Consider the following 22,811-nt stretch of genomic DNA (forward strand, 5'->3'; position numbering starts at 1 on the left):
ATTTGTCCAGATGCCCCTTAAAACTCACTATCGTATCTGCTCCCCCTGGCAGCGAGTTCCAGGCACCCACCACCCTCTGGGTAAAAAACTTGCCTCATACATCTCCTTTAAATCTTGCCTCTCACACTTTAAATCTATGCCCCCTCATAATTGACTCTTCCACCCTGGGAAAAAGTTTCTGACTATCCACTCTGTCCATGCCCCTCATAATCTTGTAGACTTCTATTAGGTCGCTTCTCAACCTCCGTCATTCCAGTGAGAACAAACCAAGTTTCTCCAACCTTTCCTCATAGTTAATGCCCTCCATATCAGGCAACATCCTGGTAAATCTTTTCTGTACCCTCTCCAAAGCCGCCACATCTTTCTGATAGTGTGGCGACCAGAATTGAACACGATATTCCAAGTGCGGCCTAACTAAGGTTCTATAAAGCTGCAACATGACTTGCCAATTTTTAAACTCAATGCCCCGGGAAGGGTCAGGCTTATCCTACCCGCCTGCATCGCTTGCTCGTTACAGCTCACACGCCCTTGTTTTTGCGATATATTTTACTCACATTGATCAGGGCCATGATCCAGAAGGCGTAGGACACTTGTGAGATGACAAGCCCATCAGTTGGCAGAACGAATTGGGTCTCATTCACGACGTGGTGGGGAACCAGGGATTTTCGAATGTGTGTCAAGTCCGACAAGGTCCCATTCGCAGTCAGGTTGTTCTGTATGCAGTTCTTTTCGGAGAGGAAGGGGTCGGCTATCATGGGGCTCAGAAATGCACCAAAACCAACGCAGAAATGGAGAACCTGTCAGCAAAGAGGAAACAAGGCCATCAAGCCAAGAATTCTCATTAATCTTTCTACCATGAGGACATCGCAAAGTCTTTGAGAAATACACTCCAATTGTGTCTTGGCCCAGAGGTAATGTTACGCATCTCCCTGTCAGTATAGAATCATAGAATCCCTACAGTGCAGAAGAGGCCATTTGGCCCATCAAGTCTGCACCATCTCTCTCTGATGTGGAGATGCCAGCATTGGACTGGGGTAAACACAGGAAGGAGTCTACCAACACCAGGTTAAAGTCCAACAGGTTTATTTGGTAGCAAATGCCACTAGCTTTCGGAGCGCTGCTCCTTCGTCAGGTGAGTGGGAGATCTGCTCATAATAGCCAGGTTAGCCAGGTTCCGCACACATGAGGACGGCCTCAACCGGGATCTTGGGTTCATGTCACACTATCTGTAACTCCCACAACTTGCCTGGACTTGCAAAGTCTCACTGGCTGTCCTGTCTGGAGACAATACACATCTCTTTAACCTGTGCTAATGCTCTCTCCACTCACATTGTCTGTACCTTTAAGACTTGATTAGCTGTAAAGACTCATATTCCAATCATTATTCATTATTCTGTAAATTGACTTTGTGTCTTTATATGCCCTGTTTATTTTTATGAGCAGATCTCCCACTCACCTGACGAAGGAGCAGCGCTCGGAAAGCTAGTGGCATTTGCTACCAAATAAACCTGTTGGACTTTAACCTGGTGTTGTGAGACTTCTTACCATCTCTCTCTGACAGAGTATCTTACCCAGGGCCTCTCCCCGAGCCCTATCCCCTCTAACCCCACACATTTACCAAGTCTAATCCATCTAACCTAGATATCTTGGTTCAATTTAGCATGACCAATCCACCTAACCAGCACACCTTTAGAGTGTGGGAGGAAACTGGAGCACCCGGAGGAAACCCACGCAGACACGGGGAGAATGTGCAGACTCCACACAGACAGTCACCCGAGGCGAGAATCAAAACCGGGTCCCTGCGCTGTGAGGCAGCAGTGCTAACCACTGTGCCGTAACAATCAGAAACTCAAGCAAAGTTAGATGAACCACACATATAAATTGATCTATCAGTGTCCTGTAACTCAGCTTCATTTCATTCCAGTCTGTCTGTCCAGTCGAGAGTTAACTTTCTCAAAATTACAACACATCTGACTGGAGGATTGGGAGTCACTGTTCGGCATTGAGACACTGAATGGAAGGTATAGTATTAAATAATTTGCCTGCTCTAATCAAAATAGAATAGATAAATTGGCCAAATTCTTTTATTCAAAATATTTTGACCTTTGAATTAAGTTTTTTGTTTACGGAATCAAGCCAATCACAAAAGCATGGAGAAATCTCTTAAATAACCCTAACCCAAGCTCAGGTCTGCGCAGTTATTGTTTCAGCTTTCATCACCGACTGGGTTTGTCCTTGGCTGAGGGGTCAAGCAAAATTCAGGTCCATGACTTGCCCCAGGCCACTTCTTTTAAAATGATCCATCCAAGTCACTATTATTACTTCCAAATAAACTGCCGGCCCTGAAGGATTTGACAAGTGAGAGAAGCAGGTTTGAGTTAATTTATGAAGTCCTCCCGAACCTGTCAGTGAAAATCGAACGCATCTTCCCTCCCCCTGCAGGCCCAGGTCATTTATTCCCATTCCCTCTGACAAGCACGGAGAGGTTTAGCCCACTCGCTCACTCATTATTCCACAAAGTGTGGGGACTCTGACAGGGCTCACTGTCCAGCTTGAGAAGTCAAGACTTTCACAAGATTGGAATGTTTGATGAACACCGGCTCATACCCTGAGCGATCTCCCATCTACATAAACTGGAGTTTATTTGAAGCCCATGTCCTAATTCCCTTCAATTTCTGTTTACCCGTCACCCTGTGTGCCAACTCATCGCCACTGGCCCCTCGTCAGCAACACTTCAAATTTACCATTCCCATTCTCACATTCCAATCCCTCTACTGCCCCGCACCTGCCGTCTTTATCTGTCTGTATTTCAGTAATCTCCCCCAGCTCTACCACCGTCTGAGATCTCTGCACTTTGTCAATACTGCCCTCCTACACATCTGTAATAAGTCTTCGGAGACCGAAGCCCCTTCATCAAAATCCCTTTATTTGCAACAGCAGGGTACAGAGTGCTAGTGGTTGGCAGACTATTTCCAGGGGTGTCAGAGGAACTGACACGCTCAGTTAAGTACAAGGCAAAGACTCCCTGATTGGCCCATCAATTGGATCCTCGATCAGGGAGTTCATAATCCAATAGGCCAACCTCAATGGCCTGATTGAAGTCATTACAGCATCCTTGCTTTTGATGATCCCAGCTTTGGTGTTCGTGCCTTCAACTAACTATTCCCTAAGCTCTGGAATTCCCTTCCACTTTGCCTTTAACACGTGCCTTAAAACCCATCTCTTTGAGCAAGCTTTTCAGCTTGGGGGCGGCACGGTGGCACAGTGGTTAGCACCACTGCCTCACAGTGCCAGGGACCTGGGTTTGATTCCTGGCTTGGGTCACTGTCTGTGTGGAGTTTGCACGTTCTCCCCATGTCTGCGGGGGTTGCTCCAGTTTCCTCCCACAGTCCAAAGATGTGCAGGTTAGATGAATTGGCCGTGCTGAATTCTCCCTCAATGAACCCGAACAGTGTCGGAGTGTGGCGACTAGGGGATTTTCTCAGTAACTTCATTGCAGTGTTAATGTAAACCTACTTGTGACTAACTTTACTTTTACCTGTAATAACATCTCCTCATACATTTTGGAGTCAAATTTTGGTTGATAACACTCCTGCAGCATGTTTTTGTGTATTTGTACCTTGTGATCATTATGAATGCAAGTTGTTGTGCGTTATATGAGGGTTTTGGATAGACAGAGTGGAATTGCAGTTGGATAGGTGACTTATTCCTGATGATATGAATATTCTTAGAATCATCTGACATCACCATGGGGGGAAGCAAGAACTGTACCATTGTTCCTAAAGGGCTGTGATTGTTGAGGGCAGCACGGTGGCGCAGTGGTTAGCACTGCGCCAGGGACCCGGATTTGATTCCAGCCTTGGGTCACTATCTGTGTAGAGTCTGCATGTTTTCCCTGTGTCTGTGTGGATTTCCTCCAGGTGCTCTTGTTCCTCCCATACTCCAAAGAAGTACAGATTAAGTGGATTGGCCATGCTAAATTGCTCCTTGGTGTCCATAGATGTGTAGTTTAGGTGGATTGGCCATGCTAACTTGCCCCTTTAGTGTCCAAAGATGTGAAGATTAGGTGGATTAGCCATGGTAAACGCACGGGGTTATGGGGATTGGATGGGGAACAGGGCATTGGGTATGATGCTCTTTCAGAGAGTCGGTGCAGATTTGATGGGCCAAATGGCCTTGGTCGGCACTGTAGGAATTCTATGGCGGGCACACATTGGTGGTCAAAGCAGCAGGTTGTATTTTATTTAAAAATACAATGGTTCATCATTGGTCCATCTGGACTTCTGCAATATTTTCCTACCGTTATAGCCCTTATATATACACACACAACGTGTCCGGGGCTGCTGGCCATTGAGCTGTACATGGTAAGGACAAGAAAATTCACTCAACACTTTTATTATTTTCTATCTTTTTCCACTTGGGTTGATATGCCATTTGAACAGTTTCCTTCTTTCCCCCCACCACCACTACTGGCACCAGTGTGCCAGGCCCGCTCTGAAATACTCTTGCCTTTTGGCCAAAGAGTCCCATTCTGGAAAGTCAAGCGCACCTTAGCGCGGTTCTGATTAACCAACGTCAATGAAAATCAATTGTTCAAGTTGCTTTGAGATGTTTGTTGGCCCATATCTCTCCCTCAATCAACAGTGCAAAACACTGATTAGCCACTTGTTTATTGTGTGATCCTGCTGTGCTCAAAATGGCCGCCCCAGAAATCAAATTGTTCATTATACATGAAGAAATTTAACAAGTTAAGAAATATGTGCACTGCACTTATAGAGAGTCCCTTTAAAATTATAGCAGTGATGCGATTGAGGAAAGGGTATTGACAGAGTGTCTGTTTCCACAGTTGGCAATGACACGAGGGATATACAGAGACCGATAGGGGTAGGCAGGAGAAGATGTTTTACCCAGTTACAGAGTCTACAACAATGGGTCATAGTCTCAGGATAAGAGGCTGGTCTTTTACGACTGAGGTGAGAGGTATCTTTACTCTGAGGGCTGTGGCTCTTGGTCAGACCCCATTTGGAATATTGTGAGCAGCTTTGGGCCCCGTATCTAAGGAAGGATGCGCTGGCCCTGGAGGGGCTCCAAAGGAAGTTCACAAGAATGATCCCAGGAATGAAGGGTTTGTCATATGAGGAGCTGTTGATGAGTATGGGTCTACACCCAAAGGATGAGGGGGGATCTAATTGAAACTTACAGAATACTGAGAGGCCTAGATAGAGTGGATGTGGAGAGGATGTTTCCACTAGTGGGAGAGACTAGAACTCAAGGGCACAACCTCAGAGTGAAGGGACGATCCTTTAAAACAGAGATGAGGAGGAATTTCTTCAGCCAGAGAGAGTGGTGAATCTGTGGAACTCTTTGCCGCAGAAGGCTGTGGAGGCCAGGTCATTGAGTGTCTTTAAGACAGAGATAGATAGGTTCTTGATTAATAAGGGGATCAGGGATTATGGGGAAAAGGCAGGAGAATGGGGATGAGAATCGTATCAGCCATGATTGAATGGTGGAGCAGACTCGATGGGCCGAATGGCCTAATTCTGCTCTTATATCTTATGGCTTAAATACTCTATTCCAGAGAGCTGTGGATGTGGAGTCACTGAGTACAGTTAAGACTAAAAGCAGCAAACCTTTGGGTACTAAGGGAATCAAGGGATATGGGGATAGGATGGGAAAGTGGACTTGACTTAGAGGATCATCCATGAATTTGCAAGCTAAGTTTATTTATTACTGTCACAAGTACGCTGACATTAACACTGCAATGAAGTTACTGTGAAAACCCCCAGTCGCTACACCTGTTCTGGTACACTGAGGGAGAATTTAGCATGGCCAACGCACCTAACCAGCACGTTTTTCGGACTGTGTAAGGAAACTGGAGCACACGGAGGAAACCCACACAGACACGGGGAGAATGTGCAGACTCCACACAGACAGTGACCCAAGCCGGGAATCGAACCCAGGTCCCTGGCACTGTGAGGCAGCACTGCTAACCACTGTGCCAAGTTTAATGAGCAATGGATTGGGCTCAAGGGTTACTTGTGATGAAGATGAGGATCCCGTCATATAAAACCAGCGGAAGACGGACACTGCCCCAGCTAGTGTGTGCTGACCTGCAGGAAGACCGGCGAATCCTTCTGGTAGATGCGAACCAGTTGTAGGTTGGCGATGGTGTCAATACAGCCCATGGCCAGACCTGCCACAGCCAGAACGAAGGCAAGGATGATCACATTGTTGCAGAAAGGGATGATGGAAAATACTGCTGATATCAGCAGAGTGGAGATGAACAGAGCACCCAGAGAGCAGGAGAACCTGGCAAAGAGAACAAAGAGTAGGTCAGTATTTAAAAACCTTTTTGTACCTTTTGGTACTTCAATAGAGTCATAGAGGATTACAGCAAGGAATCAGGCCCTTCGGCCCAACTTGTCCATGCCGCCATTTTTTTTTAAAACCCCTAAGCTAGTCCCAATTGCCTGCATTTGGCCCATATCCCTCTATACTCCCTATCCCACTGTAACTGTCTAAACGCTTTTTAAAAGTTAAAATTGTATCCATCTCTACTACTACCTCTGGCAGCTTGTTCCAGACACTCACCACCTTCTATGTGAAAAATTTGCCCCTCTGGACCCTTTTGTATCTCTCCCCTCTCACCTTAAACCTATGCCCTCTAGTTTTAAACTCCCGTACATTTGGGAAAATATATTGACTATCTAGCTGATCTATGCCCCTCATTATTTTATAGACCTCTATAAGATCACCCTTCAGCCTCCTATGCTCCAGGGAAAAAAGTCCCAGTCTATCCAGCCTCTCCTTACAGCTCAAACCATCAAGTCCCGGTAGCATCCTAGTAAATCTTTTCTGCACTCTTTCTAGTTTAATAACATCCTTTCTATAATAGGGTGACCAGAACTGTACACAGTTAATCCTAATCAAAAAAACCATAAGATCATAAGATATAGGAGCAGAATTAGGCCACTCGGCCCATCGAGTCTGCTCCGCCATTCAATCATGGCTGATACTTTTCTCATCCCTATTCTCCTGCCTGTTCCCCATAACCCCTGATCCCCTTATCAATCAAGAACCTATCTATCTCTGTCTTAAAGACACTCAATGACCTGGCCTCCACAGCCTTCTGCGGCAAAGAGTTCCACAGATTCACCACCCTCTGGCTGAAGAAATTCCTCCTCATCTCGGTTTTAAAGGAGCGTCCCTTTAGCCTGAGATTGTGCTCTCTGATTCTAGTTTTTCCTACTAGTGGAAACATCCTCTCCACGTCTACTCTATCCAGGCCTCGCAGTATCCTGTAAGTTTCAATAAGATCCCCCCTCATCCTTCTAAACTCCAACGAGTACAGACCCAGAGTCCTGTATTCCTGTAGTCCCGTGAAAAAGCCAATGAAGTCCAATCAGAATCCCACATGAGGAACAAACCGGATCCAAACTGACAAGGATATACACCCTATCTTGGGCTCGATCAAACAAGATCCAAGCTGACAGGATGAGGCATTGCAACCCAGACCTGGGCTTGATCTGAGCTTCATCTTAGCCTAAAGACTGAGAATACTTTGGAAAATTGCATCAGGTAAAGCCTTGGTTTAACCTCATTGGCTACCCTGATCCCTTACTCTACCCAGGGCAAACCACGATCGCAGGCGTCAGCACACCTCAGTGCAATGGGCTAGCCATCTCCCCTGCTCGATCACAGTTTCACCCCTGCCAGGTAAGTAAACTGGTAAGAACAGGTATTACTCCACTTAGATCTTCGCCACCAGGCTGAGAAGGAGGCCATTATTAAAATGCATGGGGGGATGGGGGTGTGTTTACAAATAACAAGGTGTGGCTCTTAGGCTGTTACGGACAAGATGTTCAGACACCTCTCTCCCCCTTCGTCTGTACCAAGAAAATAGAAGCAGGAGGAGGCCATTCGGCCCTTCAAGCCTGCTCAGCCATTCATTATGATCAAATAAATATTCTGGAGACATGTGTGTCAGTAACTGATACAGCCTTGAGATAATGAGTGCAAGTTAAATATCTATAGCACAATTTAAAAGCAGATTTCACTAAATGCAGATATCTTTTGAAAGTTTAAGTTGTAATACAAATGAAAGGGTGTCAATAAGCTTCAAGCAACTGTAATAAATACATGAATTCCCGATACACCTTTATTCTGGAACCATCCACCAAAGGAAACGATGTTTCTCAATCTTTTTGTCGAGGCAACATCCCTGATTATCCGAGGGTCGCCAAACTATGATATCTACCGCGACTTTACCACAGGGCAGGTCCCAGGTCTCCCTCAGCTGGAGTGGGGATCAAACCTGCCTTCGGGAGCTCCGGTTTCCTCCCAGTCCAAAGATGTACGGGTTAGGTGGATTGGCCATGCTAAGTTGACCCTAGTGTCAGGAGCATTAGCAGCGTAAATACTTGGGGCTACGGGGAAGGGGCCTGGGTGGGATTGATGTTGGTGCAGGCTCGATGGGCCGAATGGCCCCCTTCTGCACTGTAGGGATTCTATGATTCTTGATTACCCCGACAGTTGCAACTGTTACTCCCCATCTTCTCCAAAGCCTCTTATAATTTTTAACACCTCTATCAAAAAGATACAAAAGTCTGAGGACACGTACCGACCGACGCAAGAACAGCTTCTTCCCTGCTGCCGTCAAGACTTTTGAATGCACTTGCCTCCCATTAAGTTGATCTTTCTCTACACCCTAGCTATGACTGTAACACTACATTCTGCACCCTCTCCTTTTCTTCTCTATGTACGGTATGTTTTGTCTGTATAGCGCGCAAGAAACAATACTTTTCACAGTATACTAATACATGTGACAATGAATCAAATCAAATCTCTCCTTAACCTTCTCTGTTCAAAACATTCACCTCCTTCAGTCCCTCTTGCAAGTGCGATCCATCCAAAAGTCTATTTCATTCAGGGTTTGAGATTGGTGTCCTGAGATGATCAGGACACCAATCTCAAAAGAAATTGGTTTAGGTTGGAGGGTCACAGTTTTTTTTTAACTGGTCGGTGCAACATCGTGGGCCGAAGGGCCTGTTCTGCGCTGTAATGTTCTATGTTCTATGTTCTATGTTCTATGATCATTTAGGATGGCTGAGGTACAGAGTAACAAAGCTAAAGTAGGGATTACACCCACCTTTATACAATCTGATATAATTACACTGGCTAAAGCAAGTTAGGAATATGTGGGAGCAATAATGTACTTTTGGCTCCCTGTCTGGCAACACCTCATTTTTAAAAATCCCTCCATGGCCTCATTCACCCCTCTCTAACCTCCCCCAGCACTACAACCCTCCAAAATATATCATATTCATTGGAGTTTAGAAGAGTGAAAGGGATCTCATAGAAATTTATAGATTCCCAACAGGGTTAGACAGGGTAGATTCAGAAAGATTGTTCTCAATGGTGGGGGAGTCCAGAACCAGGGACATAGTTTGAGGATAAGGGGTTAACCTTTTAGAACTGAGGTGAGAAGAAATTTCTTCACCCAGAGGCTGGTGAATGCGTGGAATTCACTCCCACAGAATGTAGTTGAGTCCAAAATGCTTTTTAAAGTTTATTTATGAGTCACAAGTGGGTTTACATTAACACTGCAATGAGGTTACTGTGAAAATCCGCTAGTCGCCACACTCCGGTGCCTGTTCGGGTACATTGAGGGAGAATTTAGCATGGCCAATGCACCTAACCAGCACGTCTTTCAGACTGTGGGAGGAAACTGGAGCACCCGGAGGAAACCCACGCAGACACGGGGAGAATATGCAGACTCCGCACAGACAGTGACCCAAGTTGGGAATCGAACTCGGATCCCTGGTGCTATGAGGCAGCGGTGTTAACCACTGTGCCACCGTGCCGCCCACATGTTGTGTGATTTCAAGAAGAAATCAGATATAGCTCTTGAGGCTAAAGGAATCAAGGAATATCGGGGGGGGGAAGGGAGATCAGGATATTGAATTTGATGATCAGCCATGATCATAATGAATGGCAAAGCAGGCTTGAAGGGCCGAATGGCCTCCCCTTGCGTCTATTTTCTATGTTTCTCAGTGTTTAGAATATCTGCCATCCCCCAACGCGGGCCTCTTGAGCATTTCCAAATGGAATCGTTCCATTGGCTGTACTTTCAGTTGACCAAGTCCCAAGCTCTGAAATTCCCTCTCTGCCTCTCCAGGTCTGTAATTGGTCCTAACATCCTGCTTGTTTGACCAAGCTTTTGCTCACTTGTTTTGATATTACTTTGTGACTCGGCAACAGAGTTTGACTGGTTGCGCTCCTGTGAAGCACTCGGGGGGGGCAGGAGGCGGGGGGGGGGGGGGGGGGGGGGGGGAGTGGGGGCGGTGCGGGAGGGTTCACTGTAATAATGTCCTGTGTCAGCACAACTTTGACATTGCAGCAGCTTTTGCAACAAAGCATGAGATGAGTAAGCTCTGGTCTGGTAATATCGCTGCTCCGAAGCAACTGTTTTTCTTTTCCCTTTCTGGTAACGAAGTGCAAACCAGTTTGAAACCAGTCAGTGCCTTGGGTTGTGTATTTATACGTAACATCTGATGTCTCCTTAACCTTCTCTGTTCAAAACATTCACCTCCTTCAGTCCCTCTTGCAAGTGCGATCCATCCAAAAGTCTATTTCATTCAGGGTTTGAGATTGGTGTCCCGAGAGAACCCTCGAGCAGTCAAGGGGATCTCTTTACTGGCAGCAGCCTAAAACTGACCTCACAAACAATAGCCAATCTCAGACATTTTCCACAAAGAGGTGGTGGGGTCAGGTACGGGTGGGAGTCAGTGAGGTCTAACAGGGAGGCTGGTGTGGGGAGGGGGAGCCAGTAAGGCCTGGTGCGGGGGCTGGAGGCACTGGGCGGGGGGGTTGGGGGGGGTGGGGGAGAGAGCGGGGTGGGGGGGTGCTGGAGGCACTGGGCGGGGGGGCGAGGGGTTTGAGGTCCGGCCAAGGGTGAGGGAAAATATTCATCGGCTTTTCCTGGCCCTCTGGGTGTCCAGATCACCATGTCCTGGTCCCCCCATTCCGACACTATAGTTAAGAAAGCCCACCAATGCCTCTACTTTCTCAGAAGATGAATGAAATTTGGCATGTCAGCTACGACTCTCACCAACTTTTACAGATGCACCATAGAAAGCATTCTTTCTGGTTGTATCACAGCTTGGAATGGCTCCTGCTCTGCCCAAGACCGCAAGAAACTACAAAAGGCCGTGAATGTAGCCCAATCCATCACGCAAACCCGCCTCCCATCCATTGACTCTGTCTACACTTCCCACTGCCTCGGCAAAGCAGCCAGCATAATTAAGGACTCCATGCACCTTGGACATTCTCTCTTCCACCTTCTTCCGTTGGGAGAAAGATACAAAATTCTGAGATCACATACCAACCGACTCAAGAACAGTTTCTTCCCTGCTGCTGTCAGGCTTTTGAATGGACCTACCTCGCATTAAGTTGATCTTTCTCCACACCCTAGCTATGACTGTAATACTACATTCTGCACTCTCTCCTTTCCTTCCCTATGAACGGTATGCTTTGTCTGTATAGTACACAAGAAACAATACTTTTCACTGTAGGTTAATACATGTGACAATAATAAATCAAATCAATAACGTCAGACGATCATATAAACTCTGGAGGAGTGACAAGCGACCAATTGGGATAGTCAATTCCATCTGGGGAATGATTGGGTGACAGAAATGACCAAAACAGGGCAATCAGATTATAGCATGCTTTAAAAAGATGGAACTTGTACTTCCATGATGTCAACTCATAGATCATAGAATCACAAAGTGCAGAAGGAGGCCACTTGGCCCATCGAGTCTGCACCGAGCACAATCCCACCCAGGCCCTACCCTCATAACCCCAACATTTACCCTAGATAGTCCCCCAGGACTAAGGGGTAATTTAGCATGGCCAGTCCACCTAACCTGTGCATCTTTGGACTGTGCGAGGAAACTGGAGCATCCGGAGGAAACCCACACAGACACGGGGAGAATGTGCAAACTCCACACAGAAAGTGACCCAAGCTGGGAATTGAACCCGGGTTCCTGGCGCTGTGAGACAGCAGTGCTGCCACCGTGCCACCCCAAAGACGAATGCACTTCGTCCCTGGGTGGGATCGAACCATCATCCTTTCGGTTAATAGCCGAACACGCTAACCGATTGCGCCACAGGGACTACAGAGCAGTTGTACTGTTGTAACTCTCATGCCTCTGATCAGAAAGTTCTGGGTTCAAGGCTTACTGAAGGAGTGGAGGGCTAAAGGGCTAGAATACAAGAGCAGGGATGTACTGCTGAGGCTGTATAAGGCTCTGGTCAGACCCCATTTGGAATATTGTGAGCAGTTTTGGGCCCTATACATAAGGAAAATTGTGTTGGCCCTGGAGGGGGTCCAGAGGAGGTTCACCAGAATGATCCCAGGAATGAAGGGTTTGTCATGTGAGGAGTGGTTGTGGAGTCTGGGTCTATCTTCAATGGAGTTTAGAAGGATGAGGGGGAAGCGAATTGAAACTTACAGAATACTGAGAGGACTGGATAGAGTGGACGTGGAGACGATGTTCCCACGAGAACTCAGGGCACAAACTCAGAGTGAAGGGACACTCCTTTAAAACTGAGATGAGGAGGAATTTCTTCAACCAGAGAGTAGTGAATCTGTGGAACTCTGCCACAGAGGGCTGTGTAGGCCAGGTCATTGAGTGCCTTTAAGACAGAGATCGATAGGTTCTTGATCAATAAGGGGATCAAGAGTTACGGGGAGAAGGCAGGAGAATGGGGATGAGAAAAATATCAACCATGATTGAATGGCGGAACAGACTCGATGGGCCGAATGGCCTAATCCTGCTCCTATATCTTATGGTCTTACGGAGCATCAAATCCGGGGCAAACACCCCAATGCCGCACTGAGGAAGATGCTGCCTTTCAGATGTGACATTAAACTGATGTCCCCACCGCCTGTTCAAGTGGATGCAATGGATTCCATGGCACTGGCACCATTTTGAGAAGGGCAGTTGTCCAGGGAGTTGGTGTTTCTCTCCTCGCACTTAGTGGTGCGCAAGGCAGAGGGGCAGCACGGTGGGACAGTGGTTAGCACTGCTGCTTCACAGCTCCAGGGACCTGGGTTCGATTCCCGGCTTGGGTCACCGTCTGTGTAGAGTTTGCACATTCTCCTCGTGTCTGCGTGGGTTTCCTCCGGGTGCTCCGGTTTCCTCCCACAGTCCAAAGATGTGCGGGTTAGGTTGATTGGCCATGCTAAAAATTGCCCCTTAGTGTCTTGAGATGCGTAAGTTAGAGGGGTTAGCGGGTAAATATGTAGGGATATGGGGGTAGGGTCTGGGTGGGATTGTGGTCGGTGCAGACTCGATGGGCCAAATGGCCTCTTTCTGCACTGTAGGGTTTCTATGATTCTATGATTCAGACTTCCATCTGCTTACATCGCGAGGCTTTTTCTGGAACAGGTCACTAGTCTGTTGCCAGGGGCTTATAGCTCGATGGGTGCCACTCCACATCAAGCATGGCTGACCAGGAGTCTCTCCCGCTCTTACTGCCTGCCTTTAGCGTGTGTTTGAAGGATTTTCAGGCTGATACTCAACCTGTTTGAAATGCACGTTTCTTGGCCGTCAAGGCCTGGACTGGGGCTTTGTTGAGCCTGTGTATGTTTTGCTTCATTTATGCCAGGACTTCATTTTAAGAAATTTTTAGATATTTCTGCCCATGCAATTACATTTAAATGCTAAGCTTAAAAAGTTAAAGTTTATTTATTAGTTACAAGTAAGGCTTACGTTAACACTGCAATGAAGTTACTGTGAAAAAAACTTAACTTGACCACATTTTAAAACTCAGAAGGCATGCTGGGTTAGCTGGAAAATTGACTGCATTTTTGAAAGTACAATGGAAGCAAAAACAGGCTTTTTCATACGCCAAACAAAGCTTTCCATAAACAACATCTACGAGGCCACGAGATAAGGATGGATATATTGTGGGATTATGCGTTCACCTAGCAGTCTGTTTTCGCAACCTGTCCAGTCTGTTTTGGAATTCTGGTTTGATCAGTACAGGACTGGCAGAAGAAGCCAATCTCGCTCTGTCTCTCTCACTCCAGCTTTTTTCTCTTTCTGTTCACTTTTGTAATGATTTAATTTTAAGTTCTGTTCAATAAAAGAAATTAATCATACTCGTGACATCTCCGCCTACTCAAAGGAATGAATGGACCCTACAGGCTTAAACCCAGAGCTTCTGGCACAGAGGCAGGGATGCTACCCACTGCATCACATGACATCCCACTCCTCAATATTCTGGTCAATATTTATCCCTCAATCAAAATCACTAAAACAGATGATCTGGTTATTGTCACATTGCAGTTATCTGTGGTTATATATGGCTGCCGTGTTTTCTACATTACAGCAGAGACTACACTTCAAAAGTATTTGATTGGCTGTTAACCATTTTGAGATCATGGAATCACTCCAGTGCAGAAGAGGCCATTCGGCCCATTGAGTCTGCACCGACTCTCTGACAGAGTAAGTTACCCAGACCTTCACCCCTGCCCTATCCCTGTAATTGGGGTGGCACGGTGGCACAGTTGTTAGCACTGCTGCCCCACAGAGCCAGGGAGCCGGGTTCAATTCCCAGCTCGGGTCACTGTCTGCGTGGAGATTGCACATTCTCCCCATGTCTGCGTGGGTTTCCTCCGGGTGCTCCGGTTTCCTCCCACAGTCCGAAAGACGTGCTGGTTAGGGTGCATTGGTCATGCTAAATTCCCTCTCAGTGTACCTGAACAGGCGCCTGAGTGTGGCAACTAGGGGATTTTCACAGTAACTTCATTGCAGTGTTAATGTAAGTCCACTTGTGGCGCTAATAAATAAACTAAAATGAACAGAGAGCATCATAAACTGAGACTGCTGTGTGTGTCCAGCTCTCAGGAGTAAGACGCAAACCTTCTGACCCTTTATTGTCTGCCTACCCACTGTTCCCATCTCCCACAACAGCGCAGCTGCATTGAATTGTATGTTCACAAGGGATCATTGGGTTAGAAGGATTCACAAGGTACAGGAATATTTTGAAAAGTGCTATTGTTAAAACATGCATTGAAATTCCACAATAGTGACTCACTAAATGAACAATTGCTTTCAATCAACATGATTTACCCAGATTGATATTAAAAAAAGCTGAATTCACAATTTGAAGTTATATTTGTACGTCAAGGGTTTTAATAGTAGCACTGGTTCGCAGCAATACAATGGAAAGCACATTATTGCTTCATTTGTCAAGTCATGTGCAATTAAGCCAACAATCAAAAACAAGCCATTATCAGCTGGGAACTGCACACGAGTCACTGAAAGGACAATTGAAGGATATGTTATATTTAGTCGGGATTTTATACAAGAGTGGCAGGGATGGGGGAGGGTTGTAGTGGGAAGGGGAGACAAGAGGCTGTCTGACCATGAATGAGACAAAGAAACAGAATCTGCATCTATTCTGTTCCCTAATCAGATTAAATGGGTCCTGCTTTTGTATAGAGTTGGACTTGTATCATACAATGTGACGTTGGTATTGTTTCAAAGAGAGAAACCTGGCACAAGGCAACACAAGGGCTTGCTACAGGATGCACCTGGCAACGGGAGACGCACTGTGGGGATCCTGATCAGACCAGTGAGGGTTAGACAAGGCATTGAGGTAGGTGACTTATTGTCAAAGTGGAAGGTTTTAAGGAACGTCTTAAAGGAGGAGAGAGAAGGGTAATTTCCAAAGTTTAGGGCCCAGGCAGCTGAAGGCACAGCCGCCAGTGGTGGAGGAAAGGAGGTTGGCGATGCACAAGAGGCCACAATTAGAGGAACGGGGAGCTCTCTGAAGGCTGTCAGACTGTAGGAGGGTGCAGAGAATGACAGAACTGAGACCACGGAGGGATTTGAACATGAAAAGGCAAAAGCATTGAAGATGGGAAGGAAAAGGAGATTGGAGGGATGCAGGAAGTAGTTTACTTAGAAGCTGAGATTAGATTTTGTTGACGTGCACTGTTTGGGGCAAATGATCTATCTTTCTGTTATAACGTCTCTGCAGTCGTTCCCAATGAGCATGAGAATTCCGTAAGAGGCTGCATGATCTGAGAGTCAATCTTCAATACAACAACCTGTACTTATAAAGCACAACTAGCATCACCAGCCTCCCATCCATTGACTCTGTCTACACTTCCCGCTGCCTCGGCAAAGCAGCCAACATAATCAAGGATCCCATGCATTCTGGACATTCTCTCTTCCACCTTCTTCCGTCGGGAAAAAGATACAAAAGTCTGAGGTCACGTACTAACCAACTCAGGAACAGCTTCTTCCCTGCTGCTGTCAGACTTTTGAATGGATAGAAGCAAATTACTGCGGATGCTGGAATCTGAAACCAAAACACAAAACGCTGGAAAATCTCAGCAGGTCTGGCAGCATCTGTAAGGAGAGAAAAGAGCTGACGTTTCGAGTCCAGATGACCCTTCATCAAAGCAATACAAGCTCTGACAAAGGGTCATCTGGACTCGAAACGTCAGCTCTTTTCTCTCCTTACAGATGCTGCCAGACCTGCTGAGATTTTCCAGACTTTTGAATGGACCTACCATATATTAAGTTGATCTTTCTCTACACCCTAGCTATGACTGTAACACTACATTCTGCACCCTCTCCTTTCCTTCTCCCCTATGTACTCTATGAACAGCATGCTTTGTCTGTACAGCGCGCAGGATACAATACTTTTCATTGTATACTAATACATGTGACAATAATAAATCAAATCAAATCACAGAAAAATCCTCCAAGATTTCAGAAAAGCATAATCAAATATTAATTACGATTCATAGAGTCATAACGTTGTACAGCACAGAAAAGGCCCTTCAGCCCATCGGATCTGCACCCACAATAACTACCACTAAAGTCACGCAAGAGAGAGTGACTAAAGTAGGTGACTTATTGTCAAAGTGGAAGGTTTTAAGGAACGTCTGAAAGGAGGAGCGAGAAGGGTAATTTCCAAAGCTTAGGGCCCAGGCAGCTGAAGGCACAGCCACCAGTGGTGGAGGACAGGAAGTTGGCGATGCACAAGAGGCCACAATTAGAGGAACGGGGAGCTCTCTGAAGGCTGTCAGACTGTAGGAGGGTGCAGAGAATGACAGGGCTGAGACCACGGAGGGATTTGAACATGAAAAGGCAAACGCATTGAAGATGGGAAGGAAAAGGAGATTGGAGGGATGCAGGAAGTGGTTTACTTCGAAGCTGAGATTAGATTTTGTTGATGTGCACTGTTTGGGACAAGTGATCTGTCTTTGTTTTATAACTTCTCTGCAGTAGTTCCCAATGAGCAAGAGAATTCTGTGAATCCACAGAACAAAATTATCTATTAAACAGAAACCACTTGCGCCAAATTATTAGTGTCACTGGCAGATCACAAGCTTCAGTAGGGGAATGGGACACATTGGCACCATAATTAGTGTTCTTCTGTGTGTGGAACGTACATTGGATATTGGTGGTAGGCTGCTTGAGACACAATAACAGCCTTTATAGGCTAGAATAGAAAAGGTAAGTTTAGGTAGATCAACAATGACCTTTTGGTAAATGGTAAAAACTTGCAGCATGCTGCTGTGCAGAGGGACCTGGGTGTCCTTGTGCAAGAATCACAAAGAGTTGGTTTGTAGGTGCAGCAGGTAATTAAGAAGGCAAATGGAATTTTGTCCTTCATTGCAAGAGGGATGGAGTTTAAAAACAGCGAGGTTTTGTTGCAGCTGCATAAGGTGCTGGTGAGGCCACACCTGGAATACTGTGTACAGTTTTGGTCTCCTTACTTGAGAAAGGATATACTGGCACTGGAGGGGGTGCAGAGGAGATTCACGAGGTTGATTCCGGAGTTGAGAGGGTTGGCTTATGAGGAGAGGCTGAGTAGACTGGGGCTATACTCACTGGAATTCAGAAGAATGAGGGGAGATCTGATAGAAACATATAAGATTATGAAGGGAATAGATAAGATAGAAGCAGGGAAGTTGTTTCCACTTGCGGGTGAAACTAGAACTAGGGGGCATGGCCTCAAAATAAGGGGGAGCAGATTTAGGACTGAGTTGAGGAGGAACTTCTTCACACAAAGGGTTGTGAATCTATGGAATTCCCTGCCCAGTGAAGCAGTTGAGGCTACCTCATTGAATGTTTTTAAGGCAAGGACAGATACATTTTTGAACAGTAAAGGAATTAAGGGTTACGGTGAGCAGGCGGGTAAGTGGAGCTGAGTCCACGAAAAGAACAGCCATGATTTTATTGAATGGCGGGGCAGGCTCGAGGGGCCAGATGGCCTACTCCTACTCCTAGTTCTTATGTTCTTATGGAATGGTAGAATAGGTCCGAGAGGCCACATGGCTCACTCTTGCTCCTGCTTACCACAATCCTCTGAGGTCTCAGCCCTTCGCCCATTCTGACCTTTCAACTTCTATCACTTTTGAACTTTGAATTACCTGGGTCCTGATCTCGGGAATAAAAAGGAAAAAAAACAGTAAAACTTTAAACTTGAAGGGAACCAGTCCAACTTGTCTGAACCAGCCTTCTGTACCTTAAAATAGAACTCCAGTGTTATTGGTATCTGGATTACTGATGTTTACTGAGATTTGACAACTTTGAACATGTTTTTCCTTCAAAACATTCCAGCTTCTTGACTTTTCCCTCCTCCTTTCAGATGTTCCTTCAAGCCTACCTAGCTGTCCTGATATTGTGTATCACAAAGTGGCTCGTAGTCACAATTTGTTTGAAGACACTCTTGTGAAGCACCTACGGATGTTTTATGATGTTAAAACACACTATATAAATGAAGATTCATAGAATAGAATTGTTACAGTGCAGGAGGAGGCCATTCAGCCCATTGAGTTGGCAACTACTCTCTGACAGAGTGTTTTACTCAAGCCCTCTACCCCTGCCCTATCCCTGTAACCCCACACATAGCTAATCCATTTAACTTAAACACCTTGAGACAATTTAGCATGGCCAATCCACCTAACCCACACATCTTCGGACTATGGGAGGAAATAGGAGCACCCGGGGGAAACCCATGCAGACACGGGGAGAACGTGCAAACTCCACACAGACAGTGGCCCGAGGCTGGAATCGAACCTGGGTCCCTGGCGCAGTGAGGCAGCAGCGCTAACCACTGTGCCACCATGCTGCCCTTGTTGTTGGTGGGATAATGTAGGGGTGATTATTTTGCTTCCAATTTTCACTGTGTCTGACGTGGGAACAGTTAATGTAGCGTCAAAATCATCAACATTTTCCAGTTCCACCACTCATGATTAATTACAGTTGCAAAACCTTCAGCGATAAACAGTGAAAGGTACGGGTAAAGCTCCAGGTTTTGATTGCAGAGCGTAGCTGGGCAGCTAGAACATGCCTTCGTGGGGTGGAGAATTACTATAACAAATAAAGATACTCCTCAGCTTAACTGGCAAGTGAGTTACCCGTCGTAGAACCCAGCCACACAAACCAGAATCCACCCAGCTTCCACCCACCAACTGTACTGACCGTTGATCTGGTTGGAACAATAGCAATAGCCTGGCTGTTGACTTCAACATCTCAGGTCGGAGAAGGTGGGTTGAGGTAGGGTTGTCAACCCTCCAGGACCAGCCTGGAGTCTCCAGAAATTGGAGATAAATCTCCAGGATATTGCAGTGTGCATGACTGGAGAGAAAATCATTGGGACATTAAAAGGGACTGTTATTTTTGGTCATTTTCTTTGACTATTTCTCTTTACCAAGTATAAAAATATTCAAAATGATTTTATTTTAAAAGCGCAGACTGGCTAAACAGATGAGCTATGTGTGGGGTTACAGGGCTAGCGCAGGGGTAGAGGGCTTGAGTAAGACAGTCTGTCGGAGAGTAGTTGCAGACTCAATGGGCTGAATGGCCTCCTTCTGCACTGTAGTGATTCTGTTAAGATAGGAGCAGGAGGAGGCCATTCAGCCCGTCGAGCTTTCTCTGAACCTTCATTTATATAGTGTGTTTTGTCACTCAAGCATCATGCAATTGGGAAATGAGTCTCTTTGCTTTCCGATTAGCGTAGGAAAGCGTCACAGGGATGAACATGCTGGTTGACTAATGGCTGGAGCTGGAGGGGGCAAGTCATGTGATGAAACTTTGAGGAATATATTCAATCATAGTTGGCCACCCTAAGCAGAAGGAAATCATTCAGAGTTCCTGCTCCCGATTGCGATCGCGTCCCGTGCTGTGGATTTGGGTCACTGCAGATTGGGGTCCAATTCCAATTCTGCAAATCTAGGGTTTCTCTGCTCCACATTGGCAATCATGCTTTCAGCTGCCTAGGCCCTAGGTGGCACGGTGGCACGGTGGTGCAGTGGTTAGCACTGCTGCTTCACAGCGCCAGGGACCTGGGTTGCATTCCTGGCCTGGGGCACTGTGTGTGTGGAGTTTGCACGTTCGCCCCGTGTCTGCCTGGGTTTCCTCCGGGTGCTCCAGTTCCCTCCCACAGTCTGAAAGACGTGCTGGTTAGGGTGCATTGGCCACGCTAAATTTCCCCTCAGTGTACCTGAACAGGCACCGGAGTGTGGTGTGTAGGGGATTTTCACAGTAACTTCATTGCAGTGTTAATGTAAGCCAACTTGTGACACTAATAAATAAACTTTAACTCTGGAACTCCCTCACTGATCACTTTGACTTTCTCTAAACCTCTAAAGCCCAACTTAAAACCCACCTCTTTGACCAAAACCTGCACAAAGATTGTCTTACATTGAATAGTGTCAAATATTATTTGATAAAACCCCTGTGAAGTGCTTTGGGATTTTTTTGCTACGTTAAAGGTGCTATAAAAACACAAGTTGTTGTTTAAAACGGTGATGGCACCATGGTGGAATAGCCTGCCAACATTCACTGTCTCGGTGTTAGATGGCTGTTTGAGAAGGACACTGTCACTCATGTGCCACAGCACAGGTTGGCACATTTAGAAAACAGGGGGCGAGGATCGGAGGTTTGAGGTGGTGGGTGTTGGTCGTGTAGAATTAAACTAAAGGCAGCTAGATTTCAGCCAGAGAGTGGTGGGTCTGTGGAATTCATTGCCACAGAGGGCTGTGGAGGCCGAGACGTTGAGCGTCTTCAAGACAGAAGTTGATAAATTTTCAGAATGGTATAGCCTTCCTGTATTATTATTATGGGGTGGCACGGTGGCACAGTGGTTAGCACTGCTGCCTCATAGCGCCGGGGACCCAGGTTCGATTCTTGCCTCGGGTCACTGTCTGTGTGGAGTCTGCACGTTCTCCCCGTGTCCGCGTGGGTTTCCTCCGAGTGCTCCAGTTTCCTCCCACAGTCCAAAGATGTGCAGGTTAGGTGGATTGGCCATGCTAAATTCCCCCTTGGTGTCAGGGGGATTAGCAGGGTAAATATATGGGGTTACGGGGATAGGGCCTGGGTGGGATTGTTGTGGGTGCAGGCTCGATGGACCGAATGGCCTCCTTCTGCACTGTAGGGATTCTAAGACTCTTCTACCACGTTTGTTGGCATCGGTTAGTCTCACTAATCAAGAAATCTTATTGATTATGTTAAGCTGCGACCTTTACAATATATTGAAGAACATCTGCTATTAAGCACCAAATCCCGGTAGATAAGTTTAAAAACCGATATGATCCTGTTCGATCAGTCAACAAAATAGCAAATAAACCACCGCATGCTGGTGTCTAATTAGTAAGAAATCAACAATAAATAGATAATTGTTTCCCTGTTGCTTCAGAGGGGAGATGGCACTGGGAAGACTTGCAAACAAATTGATCAACATTTCCAGGAAATACGGAACAATCAATCCCTTCTCAAAGAAAATTCAAGCAGGCGTGAGTAGGAAAACAAAAGTGATGAGATATCGAATCAGAGTACAGCGCAGAAGGAGGCCATTTGCCCCATCGGGTCTGTACTAACCCTTTTGAAAAGCATTCCTGTTCATCCAATTGCCCTGTTCTTTGGCTATTACTCTGCGATGTCTTCTTTCTGCCAACTCTTACCCAGTTGCTTGTGAAAGCCGTTTCTGAATCTGCCTGTCATGTAGCGCACTCCGAATCCAAACTTTCCTCACAGAATCCCTACAGTGCGGAAGGAGGCCATTTGGCCCATCAAGCCTGGCATAACAACAATCCCACCCAGGCCCTAACCCAGTACCCTACATATTTACGCTGCTAATCCTCCTGACACTAAGGGGAAATTTAACATGGCCAATCTACCTAACCCGCGCACATAATTACTGTGTGGGAGAAAACCGGAGCACCCGGAGGAAACCCACGCCGACACGGGGAGACCTCTGTCACCCTGTCGTGTCATCTCTGGTACTTCTGCCAACCATCTTAAACCTGTGTCTTTTGGTTATTAGTCTTTCAGCCATTGTAAATAATTTCTCTTTATTTACTACTTGTTCATTTTAAACATCTCTATCAGAGTTGCCAACTATGATTGAAGAGTCATCACATGACTTTCTCCCAAGATCCAGCCATTGGGGTCCAGGGGCGGCACGGTGGCACAGTGGTTAGCACTGCTGCCTCACAGCGCCAGGGGCCCAGGTTCAATCCCGGCCTTGGATGACAGTGTGGAGTTTGCACGTTCTCCTTGTGTCTGCGTGGGTTTCCTCCCGGTGCTCCGATTTCCTCCCACAGTCCAAAGGTGTGTAGATTAGGTGGATTTGCCATGCTAAATTACCCTTTAGTGTCCAAAGATGTGCGGGTTAGGTGGATTGGCCATGCTAAGTTGTCCCTTAGTGTCCCAAGATGTGCAGGTCAGTGGGATTAGCCATGGTAGATGCGCGGGGCTATGGGACAGGGCAGC

General features: G+C 46.4%; 1 protein-coding gene and 1 non-coding gene across 3 annotated transcripts in view; both read right to left on the reverse strand.

The window, feature by feature from the left end:
- The window catches only part of slc60a1a (solute carrier family 60 member 1a), a 76,149-nt gene that overhangs the window by 31,876 nt on the left and 21,462 nt on the right, over positions 1-22,811 (reverse strand). The window contains exons 2-3 of one of the 2 annotated variants that reach the window (XM_078197888.1): positions 6,111-6,309; positions 555-797 (exon numbers count right to left, since the gene is read on the reverse strand). In XM_078197888.1, the coding sequence (XP_078054014.1) occupies positions 555-797; positions 6,111-6,309 (442 nt within the window). The remainder of the gene's footprint in view (positions 1-554; positions 798-6,110; positions 6,310-22,811) is intronic. The other variant, XM_078197889.1, reaches the window with a different exon arrangement.
- On the reverse strand, positions 12,104-12,177 carry trnan-auu (transfer RNA asparagine (anticodon AUU)). Its single transcript has one exon. It is a non-coding gene; the product is annotated as a tRNA-Asn (tRNA).

Source organism: Mustelus asterias, chromosome 25 (genome assembly GCF_964213995.1).
Source record: "Mustelus asterias chromosome 25, sMusAst1.hap1.1, whole genome shotgun sequence".
Lineage (NCBI taxonomy): Eukaryota > Metazoa > Chordata > Chondrichthyes > Carcharhiniformes > Triakidae > Mustelus > Mustelus asterias.